Source organism: Diabrotica undecimpunctata, chromosome 2 (assembly GCF_040954645.1).
Source record: "Diabrotica undecimpunctata isolate CICGRU chromosome 2, icDiaUnde3, whole genome shotgun sequence".
NCBI classification, from domain to species: domain Eukaryota; kingdom Metazoa; phylum Arthropoda; class Insecta; order Coleoptera; family Chrysomelidae; genus Diabrotica; species Diabrotica undecimpunctata.
The window spans coordinates 50,852,766-50,870,685 of record NC_092804.1 but is presented as its reverse complement, the minus strand read 5'-3'; the positions used below and the strand labels follow the sequence as shown (position 1 = coordinate 50,870,685).

Genomic DNA, 17,920 nt, shown 5'->3' with positions numbered 1-17,920 from the left:
TTTAAAACAAAGATAAGAGTTGCAAGTAGTATTATCCTGCCAACATTATAGTATGCCTCTGCAGCATGGGGACATACCTACAAAACAAATAGGAAGAAGATCCAAATAGTCCAAAACTTCACAATCAAAGAAGCGCTGGGAATATCAAACTTACCGTTAAGGTATGTATTTAGAGATTCAAAACAAAAGAAGGTCTTACGATGATGGACGAGAAAGCTTAAGATATCTTCAACGACCTCACAAACCATCCCAACAGCATATTAAGAGAGTTGACAGACTATGATGAAAACCTAAGGGTGGTACACAAACAGTCCAAGCAACAACTAGCAGGATATAGAGTTGATCAGCGGTGAAGGGAAAAAAATCTAAGCATGCTTTAATTTTCCCTTATTTTTACGCTTGCGTGAATAGTAACAAAAATTTTACAAAAAACCTTCTGTTATCGCGTCAAATTCTTTTGTATATGATCGAGTAAATACTGGTGCACTTTTTACGTTTAATGAGTATGTATAAAAGGCCCATCAAATCTTTTACACATTTGCTTAGGTATAGACCCTTATAGCAGGTGACATAGAGATCTTTTTCGCGGAATCTGATCATGTACGACAAACATGGGCTAGTTGGCCAGACCTTTCGGACGCTCAGCCGGTCAGGAGAACAAAATTTATTTTGCCAAATCGGCGGCTGAGCGAACGAGTACACACATATTTCGGACAGAGAGACACCAACTTAGGTTGGTGGCTCTCTGGACACCAACTTAGGTTGGTGGCTCTCTGTTCGAAACACACACTTTTTTTAGGGACTTGGGTAACGAAGTCATATTAGAGTAACTTCAATAGAATCAGTAAAGTAAATAGGGAGAAAAGACGACTTTTATGCTACCCCTACAGTTAGGTGGCCTAACCACAGTCAAGAAAAACAGGGTATTCGATTACCCACGACACCCAAAGTAACGATCAGATCATAAGTAGAATGTATACTGTAAAATGCTATACACATGTTCCTTAGAGGCAGGGTTGTTCACGTGTGTGTATGTGTGTGTGTGTGGTGTGTGTGTGTTTGTGTACTGTTAATAGAAGTCATAATAGTATATTTGTGATTTGGATTATTTCTAACAAAACTATACATATTAATGCTAACCTGCAATTCTTGATAATATCTGCTGAGTTCAGGTCTCTGCTGAAAATAAAAAAAAACAAAATCATTTAAACAAATCATTTAAATCATAAAATCAAAGAACATATATCTATAACCTAATACAGTTATATTATTAATTTTTGTTGATTGCACGTGCTAAGAGTAGTGTGACAAGCTAATAAAATAAAAAAAAAATCAATACAAAATATAAATGTATACATTATATAGCTCTAAAATAATTTAACATAATATAGTGAACACATAATAAGTCTTGTTCTAAATTAATGGGAAGGAGGAATTCCAGTAGGTGGAGTCAATGTGTGTTCAATCCTGGCTTTGCCGAAAGGAACATCTTACATTGGTACTCGACAAATTTAAAACCGCTAACCGGAACATAGATTACGAATTAATAAAAACAAAAGTATTAATTGTTGATAGAACCAACAACATTGCTGGATAGGAAGTAGTGGAAAGTTTTATTTATTTAGGCAGCACCGTCAACATCAATGAAATCTGTGAACAGGAAATTCGATGACGTATAAAGATGGGTAGAACCGCTATGTCCACCGATTTTCCCAATATTTAGTTATGTCTCTGAAACGTGAAGCATTCGAATAGCAGACAGAACAAGAATCAATGCATTTCAGATGTGTCGTTAGACAAGAATGCTTCAAATTCCTTGGACAGCCAGAAGAACAAATACATCTGTTGCGGTGGAGATTAACAATCTACAACGTTTATCCCATTCCAGATATTCAAAAAATCTTAACATTCTTAGGACACGTAACATGTACCGATAATATTAAGAGATTAGTAATCCAAGGAAAACCGGAGGGAAGAAGTAGCCGAGGGCGATCACCAACCCGATGGACTGATACAGTGGAGAAGTTATTAAACACGAACTGTGTTATTGCGGTAGGTACGTGCCACCCAAAATGGGGATCGGTCGGGGGTAAGAGTAAAAAGACAATATGATAAGAATTAGAAGAATTCCCACTGATGCGTAGAATCGCCAATAATATTAGTTACAGATCCTGCCCCTGCTGGCTTATATATTGAGATAGAACTAAACCGTTATAGATTTCCAACAGGTCTTTGGCCTGTAAATAGGCACCAATTGACTAGAAATGAAGATTATACCAGGAAAAATAATAACCAGTCGTAGGACAAGGAGATAGACTGTCTACATATGACACTTTTCAACATAGTATGAGATGGAGAAATTAAAAAATAGGACTAGACGAATTATTCTCCCAGAGTTTTACAGAAATTACATCAAACTCATAAGTCGAGTGTTATTTTGATACAGAATGAAGTAGATTTTACTGCAGAAGTCAGCGAACAAGGTACATCTTTATCTGAGCAGTATATACCCCATGTAGCTTTTACTTCTATGGAATGTGAAGAAGATATTACAGCAGAAGTAAATAGCAGTGTTAAAGAGAACGGATCTTTATCTTTGCAATACATAACAAATGCTGTTTTCACGTCGAATAAGTGTGGAAAAGAAGCTATTAATGTTTGCGATACTAATGCAATTAACCAAAATACTAATGTCAACGTCTGTTAAAGTGAGTTTTGGCAGAACTAATCAGAATGTTGTTAAAATAATATTATGCAATATTAAAACTAATAGGGTTTCTAGTTTATTCATTAAAAAATAACAAAAGATCATTTGACCGTATTCCATAATTAATAATCTATACATATGTCCTATAATTAAATCTATATTTTGTCACACTAATATGTTAGAACAATACAATTCAAATGAAGAAAACATATTAAATTGGCCTTATACTTAAGAGACTGATAATTTCGGCTTTTTAGACAAATGTTTTTCAAAACTTCTATAAAACTGTTCCGGTTTTAGCTTAATAGAAAAGGGGTGGGTCAATTATTGTGTGACGCTAATCTAAGAAACTGAAGATTTTAGCTTTTTAGAATAAAACCAAAGAATAGAGACGCATAGAAGAATCCCACTGCCATTTTTAGCGTCGACAAAGGTTGATCAGAAGTTGATCATGATTTTAGTTCCTTATTGGTACCACTAGGGAGCGGTCATGTCAGCGCTATTACTGCTTCGAAAATAAGAAAGAGTAGCGCAACAAATGCAACCATAGATATTTTTATATATAGATGCCGCATGGTCGTAGAATAGCATTACATTTTTGCGTTTTGCATAAAACTTTCTGAAGAAAATAAAATATTATTTTAACTTTTAATAAATGAATCTCTTTAGAAAAAAAATAGTATAATTAAAACTCTTTTCTTATAAACAATTATTTTTTACAATTTGAACATTCCAAATTGTGAAGTATTATTTCAGATTTTTAAATTAAAAAATTAATAAGTCTCAAAAAACGCATCACTAGAGGTCAACAAAGGAAGATGAAAAAAAAGGCAAAAATGGTTGCTGAGACATGGACCATAGCAAATCCCAAGAAAACCAAATCAGCAACACACTAGAATAAAAAGAGACTTCGGGAGAATACCATCACCCCCCTCGTAACAGAGTTGCTAAGAAACCAAGGGGCCCTATCGAGCAGACTAGGTCATAAAGCACCGTGACAAAAGTATTCAGAATGGTGGTAGCACACAGACACCATCCTGATACTCAACTAGATCGGCCTCAAGCAAATTTGATCATTAACAAACTGGAGCAAGCACTTGATGAGGCTCCTATCGGAGGTCAAAATGAACTTTTGCAGTTCCATAAAATATTGTTAAGCGAAGGGACCCTGTGGGCGAACTGTGTTAACGAGCATACAAAAAGTGGACGACTGAAGTGGTAAAGACTATTGAGGGCCTGTGGGAGGGAGCAAACTTAAATAAAATTGATCCAAATAATATACCCAAGCGCCCCATGGTCCTCACTCGCGTCCTCAAGAAAGAGCTTGATGAAGAAACCATCAGGATCCGTCCAATGAAGCTAAATTTTTTAAAATGTTTCGTAAATTTTTGGGCAGGAAAACAGTATAATAAAAAGTTACGTGACGGTTTTTCATAGTGTTGGAACAAACCTAGCTTTAATTCAAAGTTATAAATTTTTGGTTTGGTTTCGAAAATTAGTCTACGATTTTATTACCAGATGTCGCTACATTGCGTCTATACGAAGCCATGTTAGAGTTGCTTCCTAAGACAGAAAAGATTTATTTCACGTTCAGAGCGATTGCGAAAGCCGTTCTGATGAGGCCTATTGGGCCGAAATACGTATAAGCGGATGCGCAAGCGCCCTGTACGTGAAATCAAATCTTAACTGTCTTTTCCTTTTTATTTCGATATACTCTGTACGAGTACTAGAAACCAATTCGCTAAGAATTTTGCTTAGTTGAGGAGGTAGGTTGTGGAATGCAATTTTTAGATTCCCCATGTCTCTCTTAACATCTTTATCAACGTCTGTTTTGCCTTGCAATTCTTAGAAGGCACAGATTAAAGCAGAATTCTTGAATTTGGTTTCGAAAATTAGTCTACGATTTTATTATCAGATGTCGCTACATTGCGTCTATACGAAGCCATGTTAGAGTTGCTTCCTAAGACAGAAAAGATTTATTTCACGTTCATAGTGATTGCGAAAGCCGTTCTGATGAGGCCTATTAGGCCGAAATACGTATAAGCGGATGCGCAAGCGCCCTGTACGTTAAATCAAATCTGTCTTTTCCTTTTTATAAAATTTTATTCAAATGTAATAAAAAATTAAATACTTTGAATATTGTAAATTTCATACCTTTTTTTTCAATGATAAGCGTGGATGTATAAGTTAAATAAATAGGTCCATTCGTACTCCTTTCTGACTTCCCCCTAACTATATCTTTCATAACGGTTTTAAGCCGACGACCACGGTTTAAGTTTATGCAGTCGCTCTCTTAAGGATTGTTTTGAAGTATAATAACCGTAACCAAATCGCCCATTTGAACTGTTCTTCTATATACTCTCTCGCTAAAACCTTCGAAAATTGTTAATAAACTCCACTTAGCTAAGTTGCCGATTTGTTACCGATTCTCTAAGAAACTTCGACATATATATATATATATATATATATATATATATATATATATATATATATATATATATATATATATATATATGTATATATATGTATATATATGTATATATATATATAATATATATATATATATATATATATATATATATATATATATATATATATATATATATAATGTTTATGTTTCAATAGTGGAATATACCTCGATTTGTTACAGAATCATGTTCTTCCCGAGATTCTCAATCTTCCTGATGTAAATCTGGAGAATGTTTGGTTTCATCAAGACGGCTGTTCAGTTCACAACGCTCGGATAATTAGGGAGTACTTAAAGAATACTTTCCCGAATTGAGTTATCAGTGGAACAAGCTATATTAAGTAGCCTGCGCGATCTCCAGATCTAACACTCATGGACTTCTTTTTTTGGGGACATTTAAAAGCATCATTTACAATTATCCTGAGGCTAGAGCCCAAAATTTGGATGAATTAAGAAACCGAATAAGAGTAGTCTCCAATTCTATTAGAGCAGAAACTCTTACTTCTATCCGCAGAAGTTTTTATGACAGATTGGAATACTGTTCAGTCATAGAAGGTCAAATATGTGAATCATTTATGTGGGGCATGAAGAATTATTTATTTTAGTTGGAATTATGTTTTATTTTCAATAAGAGTATATTTTTTGTTTTATCGTTTTAAAGAAATGCGCTTTTATTTTTAATTTAACCACAAAAATGTACACATTATTAAAAACCGATACAAATGCACCGCCTTATAATGGTCAGTGTATTTTTATCGAGTTTATGTTATAAGAAATGAACCGGGTATACGTATGCAAAAAAATCCCTTGCCTTGTTATGTGTTACTAAATGGTTTTCTCGTTTTCTGTCTAGGGGTCTAAGTGTCGGAGACGAGGGGATCGGATAATTACAATTACCTCGTATGATGTAATGTTGCCGATTTTAGCGCCAAATAATGTATCATTAACATCAATTTTGTTTGTGTTCATTAGGTATTATTTGAATTATTAAATTTATACTTAAATACAGTTATTATTCCAAATATTGTTTATAATTTCAAATTAAAACGAGTGTATTATTATTATTTTATCTCTGAAATTCCTTTTTATTTTTATTTTTAGAAATCTACTTTTTTTTCAAGCCGTTTTAGCAAAAAAACATAACCATTTTTTTTTGTTAAATAATATTTTTAATTCCATATCTGTATTTATAAATACGTACGTTTTCGGCGAATTGACATGCACTCTAGCTGTGTTCCGTTTTTACACTTACACTGGCAGCATCGCGGCATGAATTAAGACCCCAGTCGAACAAATGAACTAATTATAAAACATCGCGACGTTGTATTGAAATTTACACTGGTTAATTGCAAAGCAGAGGATCTGAGTTATTGTATTAAAATCCAATGTTCCGTAAAAATTTTTCCAAATCTGTATATATATATATATATATATATATATATATATATATATATATATATATATATATATATATATCTGTATATACATTATTTACATATATATATATATATATATATATATATATATATATATATATATACACTTCTCCAAGAAATTAACGCACCACTTTGAAATATTAAAATATTTTATTAGCGTTAATAAAAATTTCCATTGTAATGTTATATTTTGCAAGTCCCTTGTATATGCTATTCGTACACTCTATATTTATTGACTGTTTTTTATCGCTGTAGTTTTTTTTGCAACAAAACAAAAAGAAGCAAAAAATGCACTAATTCTATAAATATAATAATTTCCAAGTGTTCACGAATTTTATTCGGCTACTGTTTAATTGTTGATTATTGTTAATTGTGTTTATTATGGAACGCCAATCACGTAATTTAACCCAAGATGAATGTGCCCAAGCAGTTATACTGTCGGGAGAAGGTTGGAGTTACCGAAGAATTGGTCATCGGTTTAATGTACCCCACACATCCGTCTCACGGGTGTTAGAAAGATTTCTCGAAACAGAGGATCATACTCGCAGACCAGGGCAAGTACGAAACCGGGTAACTACCCCTATTCAAGATCGATTTTTAAGAATTTCTGCTCTTCGACAACGTTTTGTAACACATCGAAGTCTACAAATTTAGCTTCGAGACGTGCATGCTATACAATATAATACGGAAACTGTTCGCCAGCGTCTTAGGGAATACACCTAGGATTGCCGCACGAGGTCCTCTATTAAGTACAGAGCATCGAAGGGGGAGACTACATTTTGCCAGAGAAAACGTTAATTGGTTAGAGGCTGACTGGCAACGAGTGCTATTTACTGATGCATCCCGATTTTGTTTGTACAATAACGACAGACGTGTTCGTGTGTTGCGACGACCCAACGAACGATATGCTCAGTGTAACTTCTCACACACCACATTTTTTGGTGGAGGATCCGTTATGGTGTGGGGTGGTATTTCTTTGACCGCACGTACGGACCTAGTGGTCATACAAAATGGAACTGTTACAGCTGAAAGGTACATATTGGAGAACCTGGAGCAACATCTAGTACCATTTGCTCCTTATATCGGTGAAAATTTCTTACTAATGCAAGATAATGCCAGACCTCACGCTGCACAGATCGTCAGAAATTATCTAGAAGAGGTAGAAATTAACACTATGGATTGGCCAGCACATAGTCCGGATTTAAATCCGATTGAAAATCTCTGGGATATCCTTGGTAGGCGATTAAGAGAGACACCGATCCAACCAAACAACTTACAGGAAGTGGGAGAGAGGGACTGATCCAGATTTGGAGAGAACTAGACCAAAATGAAACACGGCAAATAATTTTAAGTATGGGCCAACGACGTAAGGTTGTTATACGTAGTAGAGGTGAAAACACTCATTATTAAGACTTTTTTCGTATTTTAGTTTACTTTTCTTATCATTATTTTTTTAGAATTTTCCGTTTTATTCTTTTTTTCTCCTGTACTTCAACATTTTCTGATGATTAGACAAATTGTTATAATTACTAATAAAATGTAGAATAAATCTAATAAAGTTTTATTTATTATTCTCTGCCTGTTTACAGATCAAATTGATTTATTGAAGTGGTGCGATAATTTCTTGGAGAAGTGTATATATATATATATATATATATTATTATTTTCAAGAGCTGCTAAAAAATACAAAATATCTTACAAAGTGGAACTAGAAAAAAAAATATTAACTCACCAAATAAAATTAATTTGGTTAATAAATTTATGCTGCTATATAAACGTATTTCAAAATACTATTATAAAAATTAGCTTATCTAATAAATGGAAAATTAAATTAAAATGTGATCTTTTACTGGTTTTATAAATAAATTATAGAGAAATAATATAATTATAAATTTTGCTTAGATTTTGAATTTCTGATTTTTGTTTAAATTATTATCACTTCTGCTAATACAAACCATTTCTAAAAAAATCCTTTTGAATTTATTACTTTCATTACACAAAATTTTAATGTTATCAAAATACATAATATGGTCTTTGTCGATTACATGCTCTGCTAAAGCACAATATGGTTTTTTAATTCTTCAATCACGTTTGTGGGAAATAATACGATTTGACAGATTTCTTCCGGTCTCACCAACATACACAGCTTCACACTGAGTACAACCAATGCTGTATACTACATTTGTTTTATCTAATTGGTCTATAGGATATTTAGCTTTGACATATAAGGATGAAATAGTTTTGATGTTCTTTGTTTCTATTTTAATATTGTCAATAACCTTTAGTGTTTGTATGAATTTAGGTGTTAATGATAATATAAAAGGTAGTGAATGATAATAGATGTTAAGATTGTTGGATACAATGTTCTGAGATTTAGCAAAAAATGGTGTTAAGTTATTTGTATTAACAATATTAGAAGGAAGCATCATATGTAGCATGTCTGGAGGATAAGAGTTCTCAATTAAAATATTTTTAACAATTGAAGATCTTCTTGTAGATAATCTGGATAAGAAAGCCTTAAAACAAGTTCTTTTAAATCTGCTATAAGATTCATTTTCATCTTGTTTGGATGATGTGAGTAATAGCTTATAAATCTATTACTATACATGGGTTTTCTGAACCATTTGGTTTTCAACACATTTCAACAATTTCATCTTAATATTCCAAAACTAAGTATCCTATAGACAAATTAGATAAAACAAATGTAGTATACAGCATTGGTTGTACTCAGTGTGAAGCTGTGTATGTTGGTGAGACCGGAAGAAATCTGTTAAATCGTATTATTTCCCACAAAAGTGATTGTATAATTAAAAAACCATCTTATGCTTTAGCAGAGCATGTAATCGACAAAGACCATACTATGGATTTTGATATCATTATTGATAACATTTAAATTTTGTGTAATGAAAGTGATAAATTCAATCAATCAATCAATTCAAAGTATAAAAAAATATATAAAGAATGTTTATTAGAATAAACACTGAACGGCAGTCAACTGGTGTGTATTTTTCAAAAAGATACTCCTGATAGTAGTAGTCATGCCATTTTTGTTGTTTCAATTTTTTCTACAAAACTTTGGATTTAAATGCTTACCTGCGCCTGCATCTGCATTGCTTCTCTCTTATGTCGTCTGGGCTATATAAAAAAACAGTATTATTTAATATTGAATATTTATAATATAAATATAATAAATACATATACTAAATATTGTACGATGAAAATTCATCTATTAAGTCAAAATTTTTAATAAATTATTATATAAAAGATTTGTCTGTTTTCTGTTATTGAAATTTAAATAAATAATGAATAAAAAAAATAAATTTATACAATATTGAGCTCTTAAGTTACATCTAGAATTCTAAACATATTATGAAATTAGGACGAGGATCTGCTAGAACTGTTCTTTACAGTTCCTTATGCGCCCTTTTAGAAACTATTATTTAGTTGAACATTTGTACATAAATTTATACAATATTGAGTCCTTAAGTTACATCTAGAATTCTAAACATATTATGAAATAAGGGCGAGGATCTGCTAGAACTGTTCTTTACAGTTCCTTATGCGCCCTTTTAGAAACTATTATTTAGTTGAACATTTGTGATTTTGCATTTATATTTTATTTGTTTCTATTATTTATGCTTACACATAAGACTAACATTCAAAGGAGAAATAGGTAAGGTCACATTGTCTTTATATCATTTAAAATTGGCAAAAATCTAGAAGAATTCTACTGCAGATGGTCAGCCAAAAAAGGTGGTGTTAGAATCTTCTCTATTAAAAAGGCAAGGGATGGACCTAATGTCTAACAAAGAAGTCATAATGGTTAGATAATCATATGTCTTCAAAATAAGAAAGATAATGGTGGAAAGAGGCAAAGATTTCATTGAAGCAAAAAACTCGGTAGTGAAGGCTAACTTTAGTAAAGCTCTAAGCCGCACAAATATTGATAAAGTAAGGCTATATTGATGAAGCCTAAAAGGCCAAAGATGGCCAAAAGAAGAAGCCTAAGAAGAAACGGTCACGGTCGGATAATAGTCCGAAGTCATGAAAAGACCAAGAAATGAGATGTCTTTCATAGAGGCCTTATCCTCGATAAAGGTGGTGGTAGTTTGTGTAGGGTTTCACAGAGTCTTAATGGAATACATAAAGCTTAAGGCAGTGGAAGCCCCTCCAGAGCAACAGGGGATAACTCACTAATAAATAGCATACAAGTAAAGCTTGCATAGAATACAATCAAGTTATCTGGGGCAATTGCATGTTTAGAAAGTGCTAGTCTACAATGGCTTAAGAAAGTAGTTGCCAGTCTTAAACCCTAAGAAAGTGCAAGCTTCCAGGTACATTAAGCTCCAATTCAGAAATCTTGGCTTCGTAATGGGAAAATTACAGGTCTGAGACCGAAATAAGGTAAAGTACTATACGATTCTTTTGGGGCAAAAGTCCGAGCTTACATAGTATATGGTAAGGGGGTAAATTGTAGGTAATTCTGTGGCTTTGCACCAAGTATTTTATTAAAGGTATCCTAAGCGCCCCAACGAAGAAAAACAATAAAAGATGCTAAAGTAAGAAATAGTCTCTAAGTAATACTGGGATGTTTTGTAAACATTAAGAGTAGAGGTGAGTACTTATTTAATTGATCTTAAATAGTTACAAATTGCCAATATAAAAAGTTAACCTTCTTTTTCTACAAACAATCACACAGAACTCTTAGATTTAACATTCTGTAGTGACAAAATCTATGATACTAAAAAGAATTGGCACGTGTCAATAAAATCTTCGAATTCCTATTACAGGTAAATTCTAGTTGACCTAGTCACTCCAACTTTGTTATAATTAAAGTTCTGAAATTTAAGAGAGACACACTGGGAAAGTACTAAAGGCATACTCAAAAGGTTTTTTAAAATATGTAAGAAAGCTATTCAATAGGTCCAAATCCAATCAAGAGTTTGATTATTGTAGAGAGAAACTGACGCAGTACAATAAAGAAATCCGTAAAGCCAAAACGACTTCGAAGAGACGGTTCTGAGAGGAATTTGAATATACCTACAAATGCTATGATTTTGGTTGGATTTCTGAAATAGGAAAACAAAACTTGGACTCACCAAAGCCCACTTTCCTGGTTTATCTACCAATATTAACTCTTCGGTAAAGCCTATTTGTTCAACAAGGATTTCTACAGCAGACCGACTGCCAAAATTATGAGGTCTTAGAGGGTTAGGTAGTATATAACTATATTTTAGCTACATAAGTTCTCCACAATGGATAAAATCTATCTAGTCCGTCTGTAGCAGGGACAGAATGTGATAATATCAGATCTAAGTAAAATCTTTAAAGCTAATTTGGCATGAAGACATATACCAGTGGCATGGTAAAATATTAAGAGCCTATCTTTTTTTCTTGCAAAAATGCTAGAAAGACTCATAGATAGGCACACCAGAGATAAGTGCTGAAGGGAAAACCACTCGACCAACCTCCATATACGTACTAGTCACAAAAGTCGACAGATTTAGCACTGGACGATCTTAGCAAACTATAAAGTCATTGGAGGATAAACATACAACGGGAGTGACTTTTCTTGACGCAGAGGTAGTATTTAATAGTATCTTCTTCGAGTGCGTCACGGAAGCGTTTTAAAGAAGAGGAATGCCTACCTTAATATGTGAATGGACACAGGCAGTTTTAACAAATGGAATCGCTGTATCCTGTTAGGCGAACCCAGTGTTAAGAGGAGGGTAGAAAGTCGCATTAGGCGAAACCAGTGTCGTGACGAAGACAGGAAGTGGCTGTGCACAGGTAGGGTATTATCCCACTGTTGTGGTTAACACATGTTTTGCCAAACTATTTTCAGAACGAACGCAGCTCGCTCTGAGGGAGATGGATAGCTAATGTGAGACTAAAGGCCAAGGGTTTATCTGAGAAAAACTGCAGTTATTACCTTTAGTAGGAAAATGGCACTACAAGGATTACATTTACAAGTGCTCAAGGGAGTGAATATTTTATTTGTAAGTCAGGCAAAGTACCTAGGTGTAATATTTGATCGAAAGCTGATGTGAAATTCTACAGATTATTAATATTACACATAAGGTTATAATGGTTTTTGGCAGATGTAGAAGACTGTGTAGATAGAACTACACTCCACTCCACATCTAATTTCAATTTCTTCTGACACCTGTTGGTTAACACGTACTTTTGCTCGCTGTTTATAGTATAAATTTGATATGATCTTGAGGTTGTTGTAGTCAATCTTCTTTGACTTCAGGATATTCATTAATTGTTGATTTCGTACTTTATCGAATGCTTTATTATAGTCAATAAAACATACGTATATATCTTGATTGACGTCCAGGCATCTTTGTATCAGTATATTAAGTGAAAAAAAGAGCTTCACGCGTTCCTAGGCCTTTGAGAAAACCAAATTGTGTATCATTAACGTCTATGTCCAGTTTGTGATATATTCGGTTATGGATGACTTTTAGTAGTAACTTTAGCACATGAGACATCAAGCGAATGGGACATCGGGACATTTGGTTATACATAAGGGTTATAAGACCTATGATGACCTTAAAACTCTTACGGTATAGGTTATGATGTATTAATACTTTGTTATGATGTACTATTAATAAACAGTCTAGAACTATAACAATCGCCTTTACGGATGCGATAGAGGTATTGTGAAACCTAGCACATATTAATACAGGAAAAGACCAATTAACAACATACAGACTAATACAAAGTCAAGATTATAAAAGCATAAGGCAAGGAACGGATCAAATAAAGTTATATCAGAAAATATAACTCCGTTCTGGGAATGCTTGTAGACCGAATGGTTTGAAGATATAGCTCTGATAAATATTTTAATATTATAGTATTAAAGACTGAGAACTGGAAAACTTATCCGTATGTAATGAGGTAATGACCAATTTAAGTTAGTATACAGACGGTTCCAGAACTGATGTAGTGGCTGGTATATATGTATATATGTATAAGAAAGTACCCTTAAAGTAAACTAAATAAAAAATTTGGCAGAAAATAAGTTAAGCTAACGAAGACAATAACAGCAATGGTTACCAAAATAATAAACGAAACAGTATTCAAGAACTTTAAAAAATAAAGAAAGGTAAAGTAGTTGGACCAGATAATGGCCAGATTTAGGAGAGACAACAACAAGTTGGATAACAATTTCTTTAATATAATAGTGGAAGTGATACCAATGCCAGATAAATGGAGAAGAAATAAATTAGTACCTGTTAACAATAACAAAGGAGATATACAATAATGCACAATACAAAAGGCGATAAAACTACTTAACCACACCATGAAAATTTAGAAGAAATTAACTGATGGATGAATATGCTAAAAACCGAAATTTTTAAAAATCATCCATAGTTTGGATGTATGCAAGGCAAATCAACAACAGATGAAATTTTAATTATAAGCCGGCTGATGAGAAAAAAATAGAAATAAGGTAACAAGAGACACAAGATTGTAGCAGAGTTCAGTGCTTAGTTCTGATTTATTCTTAATAGTATTGGATTTTATAGATACATATATGTCCAAAAGTTTGGAATATTGGAATATTTCATCTTTTTATTGATTTTTATATATAAAATCATCTGAATAGTTAAACATCATTTTGTTTCAATTATCAACAATACTAAATAAATCTCAAAACCAGATAAACGATATGGAAAAAAAATATTTATTTTCTTGGAGTGAAAAACTTACAATGTACAACTTACATTTAAAAATAAATTAGTATAGAAAAAAATAATTTTTAATAAAACTAATAATAAGTATTTCCTCCATTGGCCTGTATGCAAGCCTGTAGGCGATTTGGCATGCTGCCGATTAACTGGTTGAGCTGGGCTTGCGGAATTCTCTTCCATTCTTCACGAGCAGCATCTTTAAGTTATCAAAGTGTAATAGGGGGATTGTTTCGCTTCTTGATGCGTGTTTTGAGAATGTCCCAAGCATGTTCAATAATGTTAATGTCGAGGGAATTCGAGGGCCACTGTAATGTAGATATTCCTTCTTCTTCAAGAAAATTTTGTACTGCTGATGTTCGATGAAGAGGTGCGTTGTCATGCATAAACACAAATTCATCACCTACTGCCCCTCGGAATAGACGTACGACAGTATTTAAAACTTCCTTGATGTATACAGCACCAGTGACTCTTCTCTCCAGAACCAGCAGTGACGTCCGTGTACCACTCATAATACCACCCCAAACCCTAATACTGCCACCTTCAAATGGGACACGCGGTTTAGCGAATCAGATACCAAGTCAATTTTTGACTCATCAGAGAACATCACGTTATTCCAGTTAGGATCATGATGCGCCATTTCTCTAGCCCATTGCAACCTTCCTATTTTGTGTTGGTAGGTTAGTTTAGGAACACGTAGCGGTCTTCTACGATACAAATTTACCGCATTTAGTCTGCGTGTTATTGTTTGAAGTGAAATATTCAGTCCTTGAAGCCTAGAAATTTCTCTGGATATACCACTTGTAGATTCCAGATGATTTCTACGAGCTATAAATGTTATTTGCCGGTCTTGTGCTGCTGTTGTACATCGATTTCTACCACTTCTGAGACGATCCTTGACTTCATTTTTATCTTGGAATTTTTTTTTAATTTTCGATACAGCACTCTGAGTAACATCAGCAATATTCACGATATGACTTTGACTAAAGTCCTGTTGTAACAAAGCAATTACTCTGGATCTGTCAAAATGAGATATCACGTTTCTAGACATTTTTAAACGGCTTAATTAAAATTTAAACAAAGACGGAAATAATGTGTTAATACGCTAATCAGTTGAATGTGACCAAAATTATACAAAAACGATTCAAATTTTTTATCATTTTCATTTAAAAACCCTCTAGAATGAATATCAACAACAGTTTTAAAACCACGATAGGCGTAGATATATTATTTGTACGTATTCCAAACTTTTGGACATGTGTGTAGGTATACAGGTAAACTACGGGGTAACATTATCTGGTAATTAATGAATGCTAATGAAACTGAGTTAGTAGGAAATACTGAAAGAGATTTAAAACAAAAACTGGAAGTGAAGACTTTTAGAAAAAAGGTTTAAAATTTAGTAGGACAAAAACAGAGTATTTGTAATATTCATTTCAGGATAGAGCTGTCAATACAAAAAAAGATGATAGCTTAGGATGGTGAAATGATTGTGAAAGGTAATAGTTTTAATTACTTGATTATTACAGACTAACGCGGAAATAGAAGGATATGTAGACTTAGGACGGGATAGATTAACTGAAAGTAAACGAGTGGTGTAGTGTGACAGAAATATTTTAATCAAACTTAAAGAAAAATTATCTAAGAGTGTTATAAGAACAGCTACGATGTATGAACAGAATGTTGGGCATGTAAAAAGAAAGATGAACCACGAATGTATGTAACAGATATGAGAATACTTAGACGGATGAGTAAAGTGACAAAAAAGATAAAATTAAGAATGTGTATTAGGGTGTGTAAGGGTTGCACCAATTGATGCTAAAATAAAATAGCCTAGGCTAAGATGGTTTGAGCATGTTTAACGTTGAGACGCTAATAACTTAATGAGAAGCAATGGTGATCTACCAATTCCTGAAAGTAGTAGGAGGAAAAACCAAAGAAGGAAAGAGGGTAGATGAATAAAAAGGCTATGGGGTAATGGGGATTGATATTGGCATGACTCAATATAGAAACTTATGGTGAAATGTAATTAAGGAAGCCAACATAGGGTGAAGATAATAATGATTTCATTTTTTTATTCCAATTAGCTGTTTTAATTACAATGTGTTTAGTAAATGCATTGTAATTAAATTAAGTTGGCTTTATGGTTTTTACACAGAGTCGCTTATTGTATCCGAATAATCGCGGAAGCTCGGGCGAGTACCAATCGGACAAAAATAATAAATTTTTTTTCCGGCGTTTTAATATTACATAATTATATAAACAAAAAATATAGTTAATATGTTAAACCATACTTACCCAATAAATGGATTGTGATTGGACAGAACCAATAACAAATAAAAAGGCAAACAATGCTAACTTATTCATTTTGCAACAGACGATTAACGTTAACTGTAACAATGTCCAAGTGAAGGCTCTTTTTATATTTTTGCCTTATCAAATCATGAAAAGCTACGCAAAAATAGCTTTCAAACAGTATCAGATTGTAAAGTATTAATTAAGTTTCCAGATTTACTGTTGCTGATTTGATACTGTTTTTTATTTGATAAGGTCTTTCGATAAAATTTTCCTTTTCTAAATTCGGGTGATAATGGGTTCCCGTAGACTAAAAATACATACTTATCAATTTATACATGATTTTATAATATTTATTGTGACTGGCTGAGTTGCGATAGCCAATGCCAAAAACCAAAATAAAGTATGATAATAAAACTGAATTTTTAATGTAATTTAAAATACAAATGGTATCTATTTTCTTTTAAATTAATTAAAAAGAGTTATGTAGAAATATGTTCTATTGTCACTGAAAATTGTACAATTTTATGGACAAAGCTTATAAAGGTTAAAAAAGTAATAATAACAATAACAATTAAAATTTACTAAAATTACATAAATCGTCAATATCACAGAATAAAACATAATAAAACATACAAGCCATTGCAAAATTTCACTATATTGCAAATTACATAATAAAACCTTACGAACTAGTTTACGAATAAGTTTAAGTTTAAGCTGCTGCATGTGATACCCAAATATTATAAAAATACTTTGTTGCTTGTACCTAAACGAACTGTACTTTCTTAATTATTCATTAAGAAACTCTTCCACTGAATAACAAGGTCTTTCAGATAGATAGGCTTTTGTCAATTTACTGAACTTAAGGAAAGAAGTTGTAGATTTAAGTTGCAAAGGAAGATGGTTGTATAATTGTTTTGCCGAATATAAAATAGATTTCGTTTCTCAGTGGATGGGATCGGTGAGTACACATCAAAGCTTGAATTTCTAGTGGAGTAGTCATGACTAGGTCTTGCTGGAAAAACATGTAGGTATTTACGAATTAAGCAAACAGTTTCTAAAATATATAGAGAGGTAAGAGTTAAAATCCCGTCAGTTTTGAAGTAGCTTTTGCAATGTGTTATTGTACTGAGGCCAAAAAGATACAGTATTGCTCTTTTTTGTAATTTAAAAATAATATCAGATTGGACAGCTGTACTAGAACCCCAAAAAGGAAGGCCATATCGAAGATGAGACTCGAACAAAGAAAATTATGTTATTTTTCAAGATGCTAAATTAATTTCCTTCGCAATAGATCTTATTGCATAGCAGGCTG

The 17,920-nt window shown here is 32.9% G+C and overlaps 1 protein-coding gene across 3 annotated transcripts in view; it reads right to left on the bottom strand.

The window, feature by feature from the left end:
- LOC140434525 (uncharacterized) overlaps window positions 1-16,767 on the bottom strand; it is a 46,322-nt gene extending 29,555 nt beyond the window's left edge. Inside the window, exons 1-3 of one of the 3 annotated variants that reach the window (XM_072522859.1) lie at window positions 16,609-16,766; window positions 9,704-9,745; window positions 1,141-1,176 (exon numbers count right to left, since the gene is read on the bottom strand). In XM_072522859.1, coding sequence (XP_072378960.1) covers window positions 1,141-1,176; window positions 9,704-9,745; window positions 16,609-16,677 — 147 coding nt within the window. In that variant the 5' untranslated portion in view covers window positions 16,678-16,766. Of the gene's footprint in view, window positions 1-1,140; window positions 1,180-9,703; window positions 9,746-16,608 lie in introns of all 3 variants that reach the window. The other 2 variants (XM_072522858.1, XM_072522860.1) reach the window with 2 other exon arrangements.
- Window positions 16,768-17,920: the final 1,153 nt, after the last annotated feature.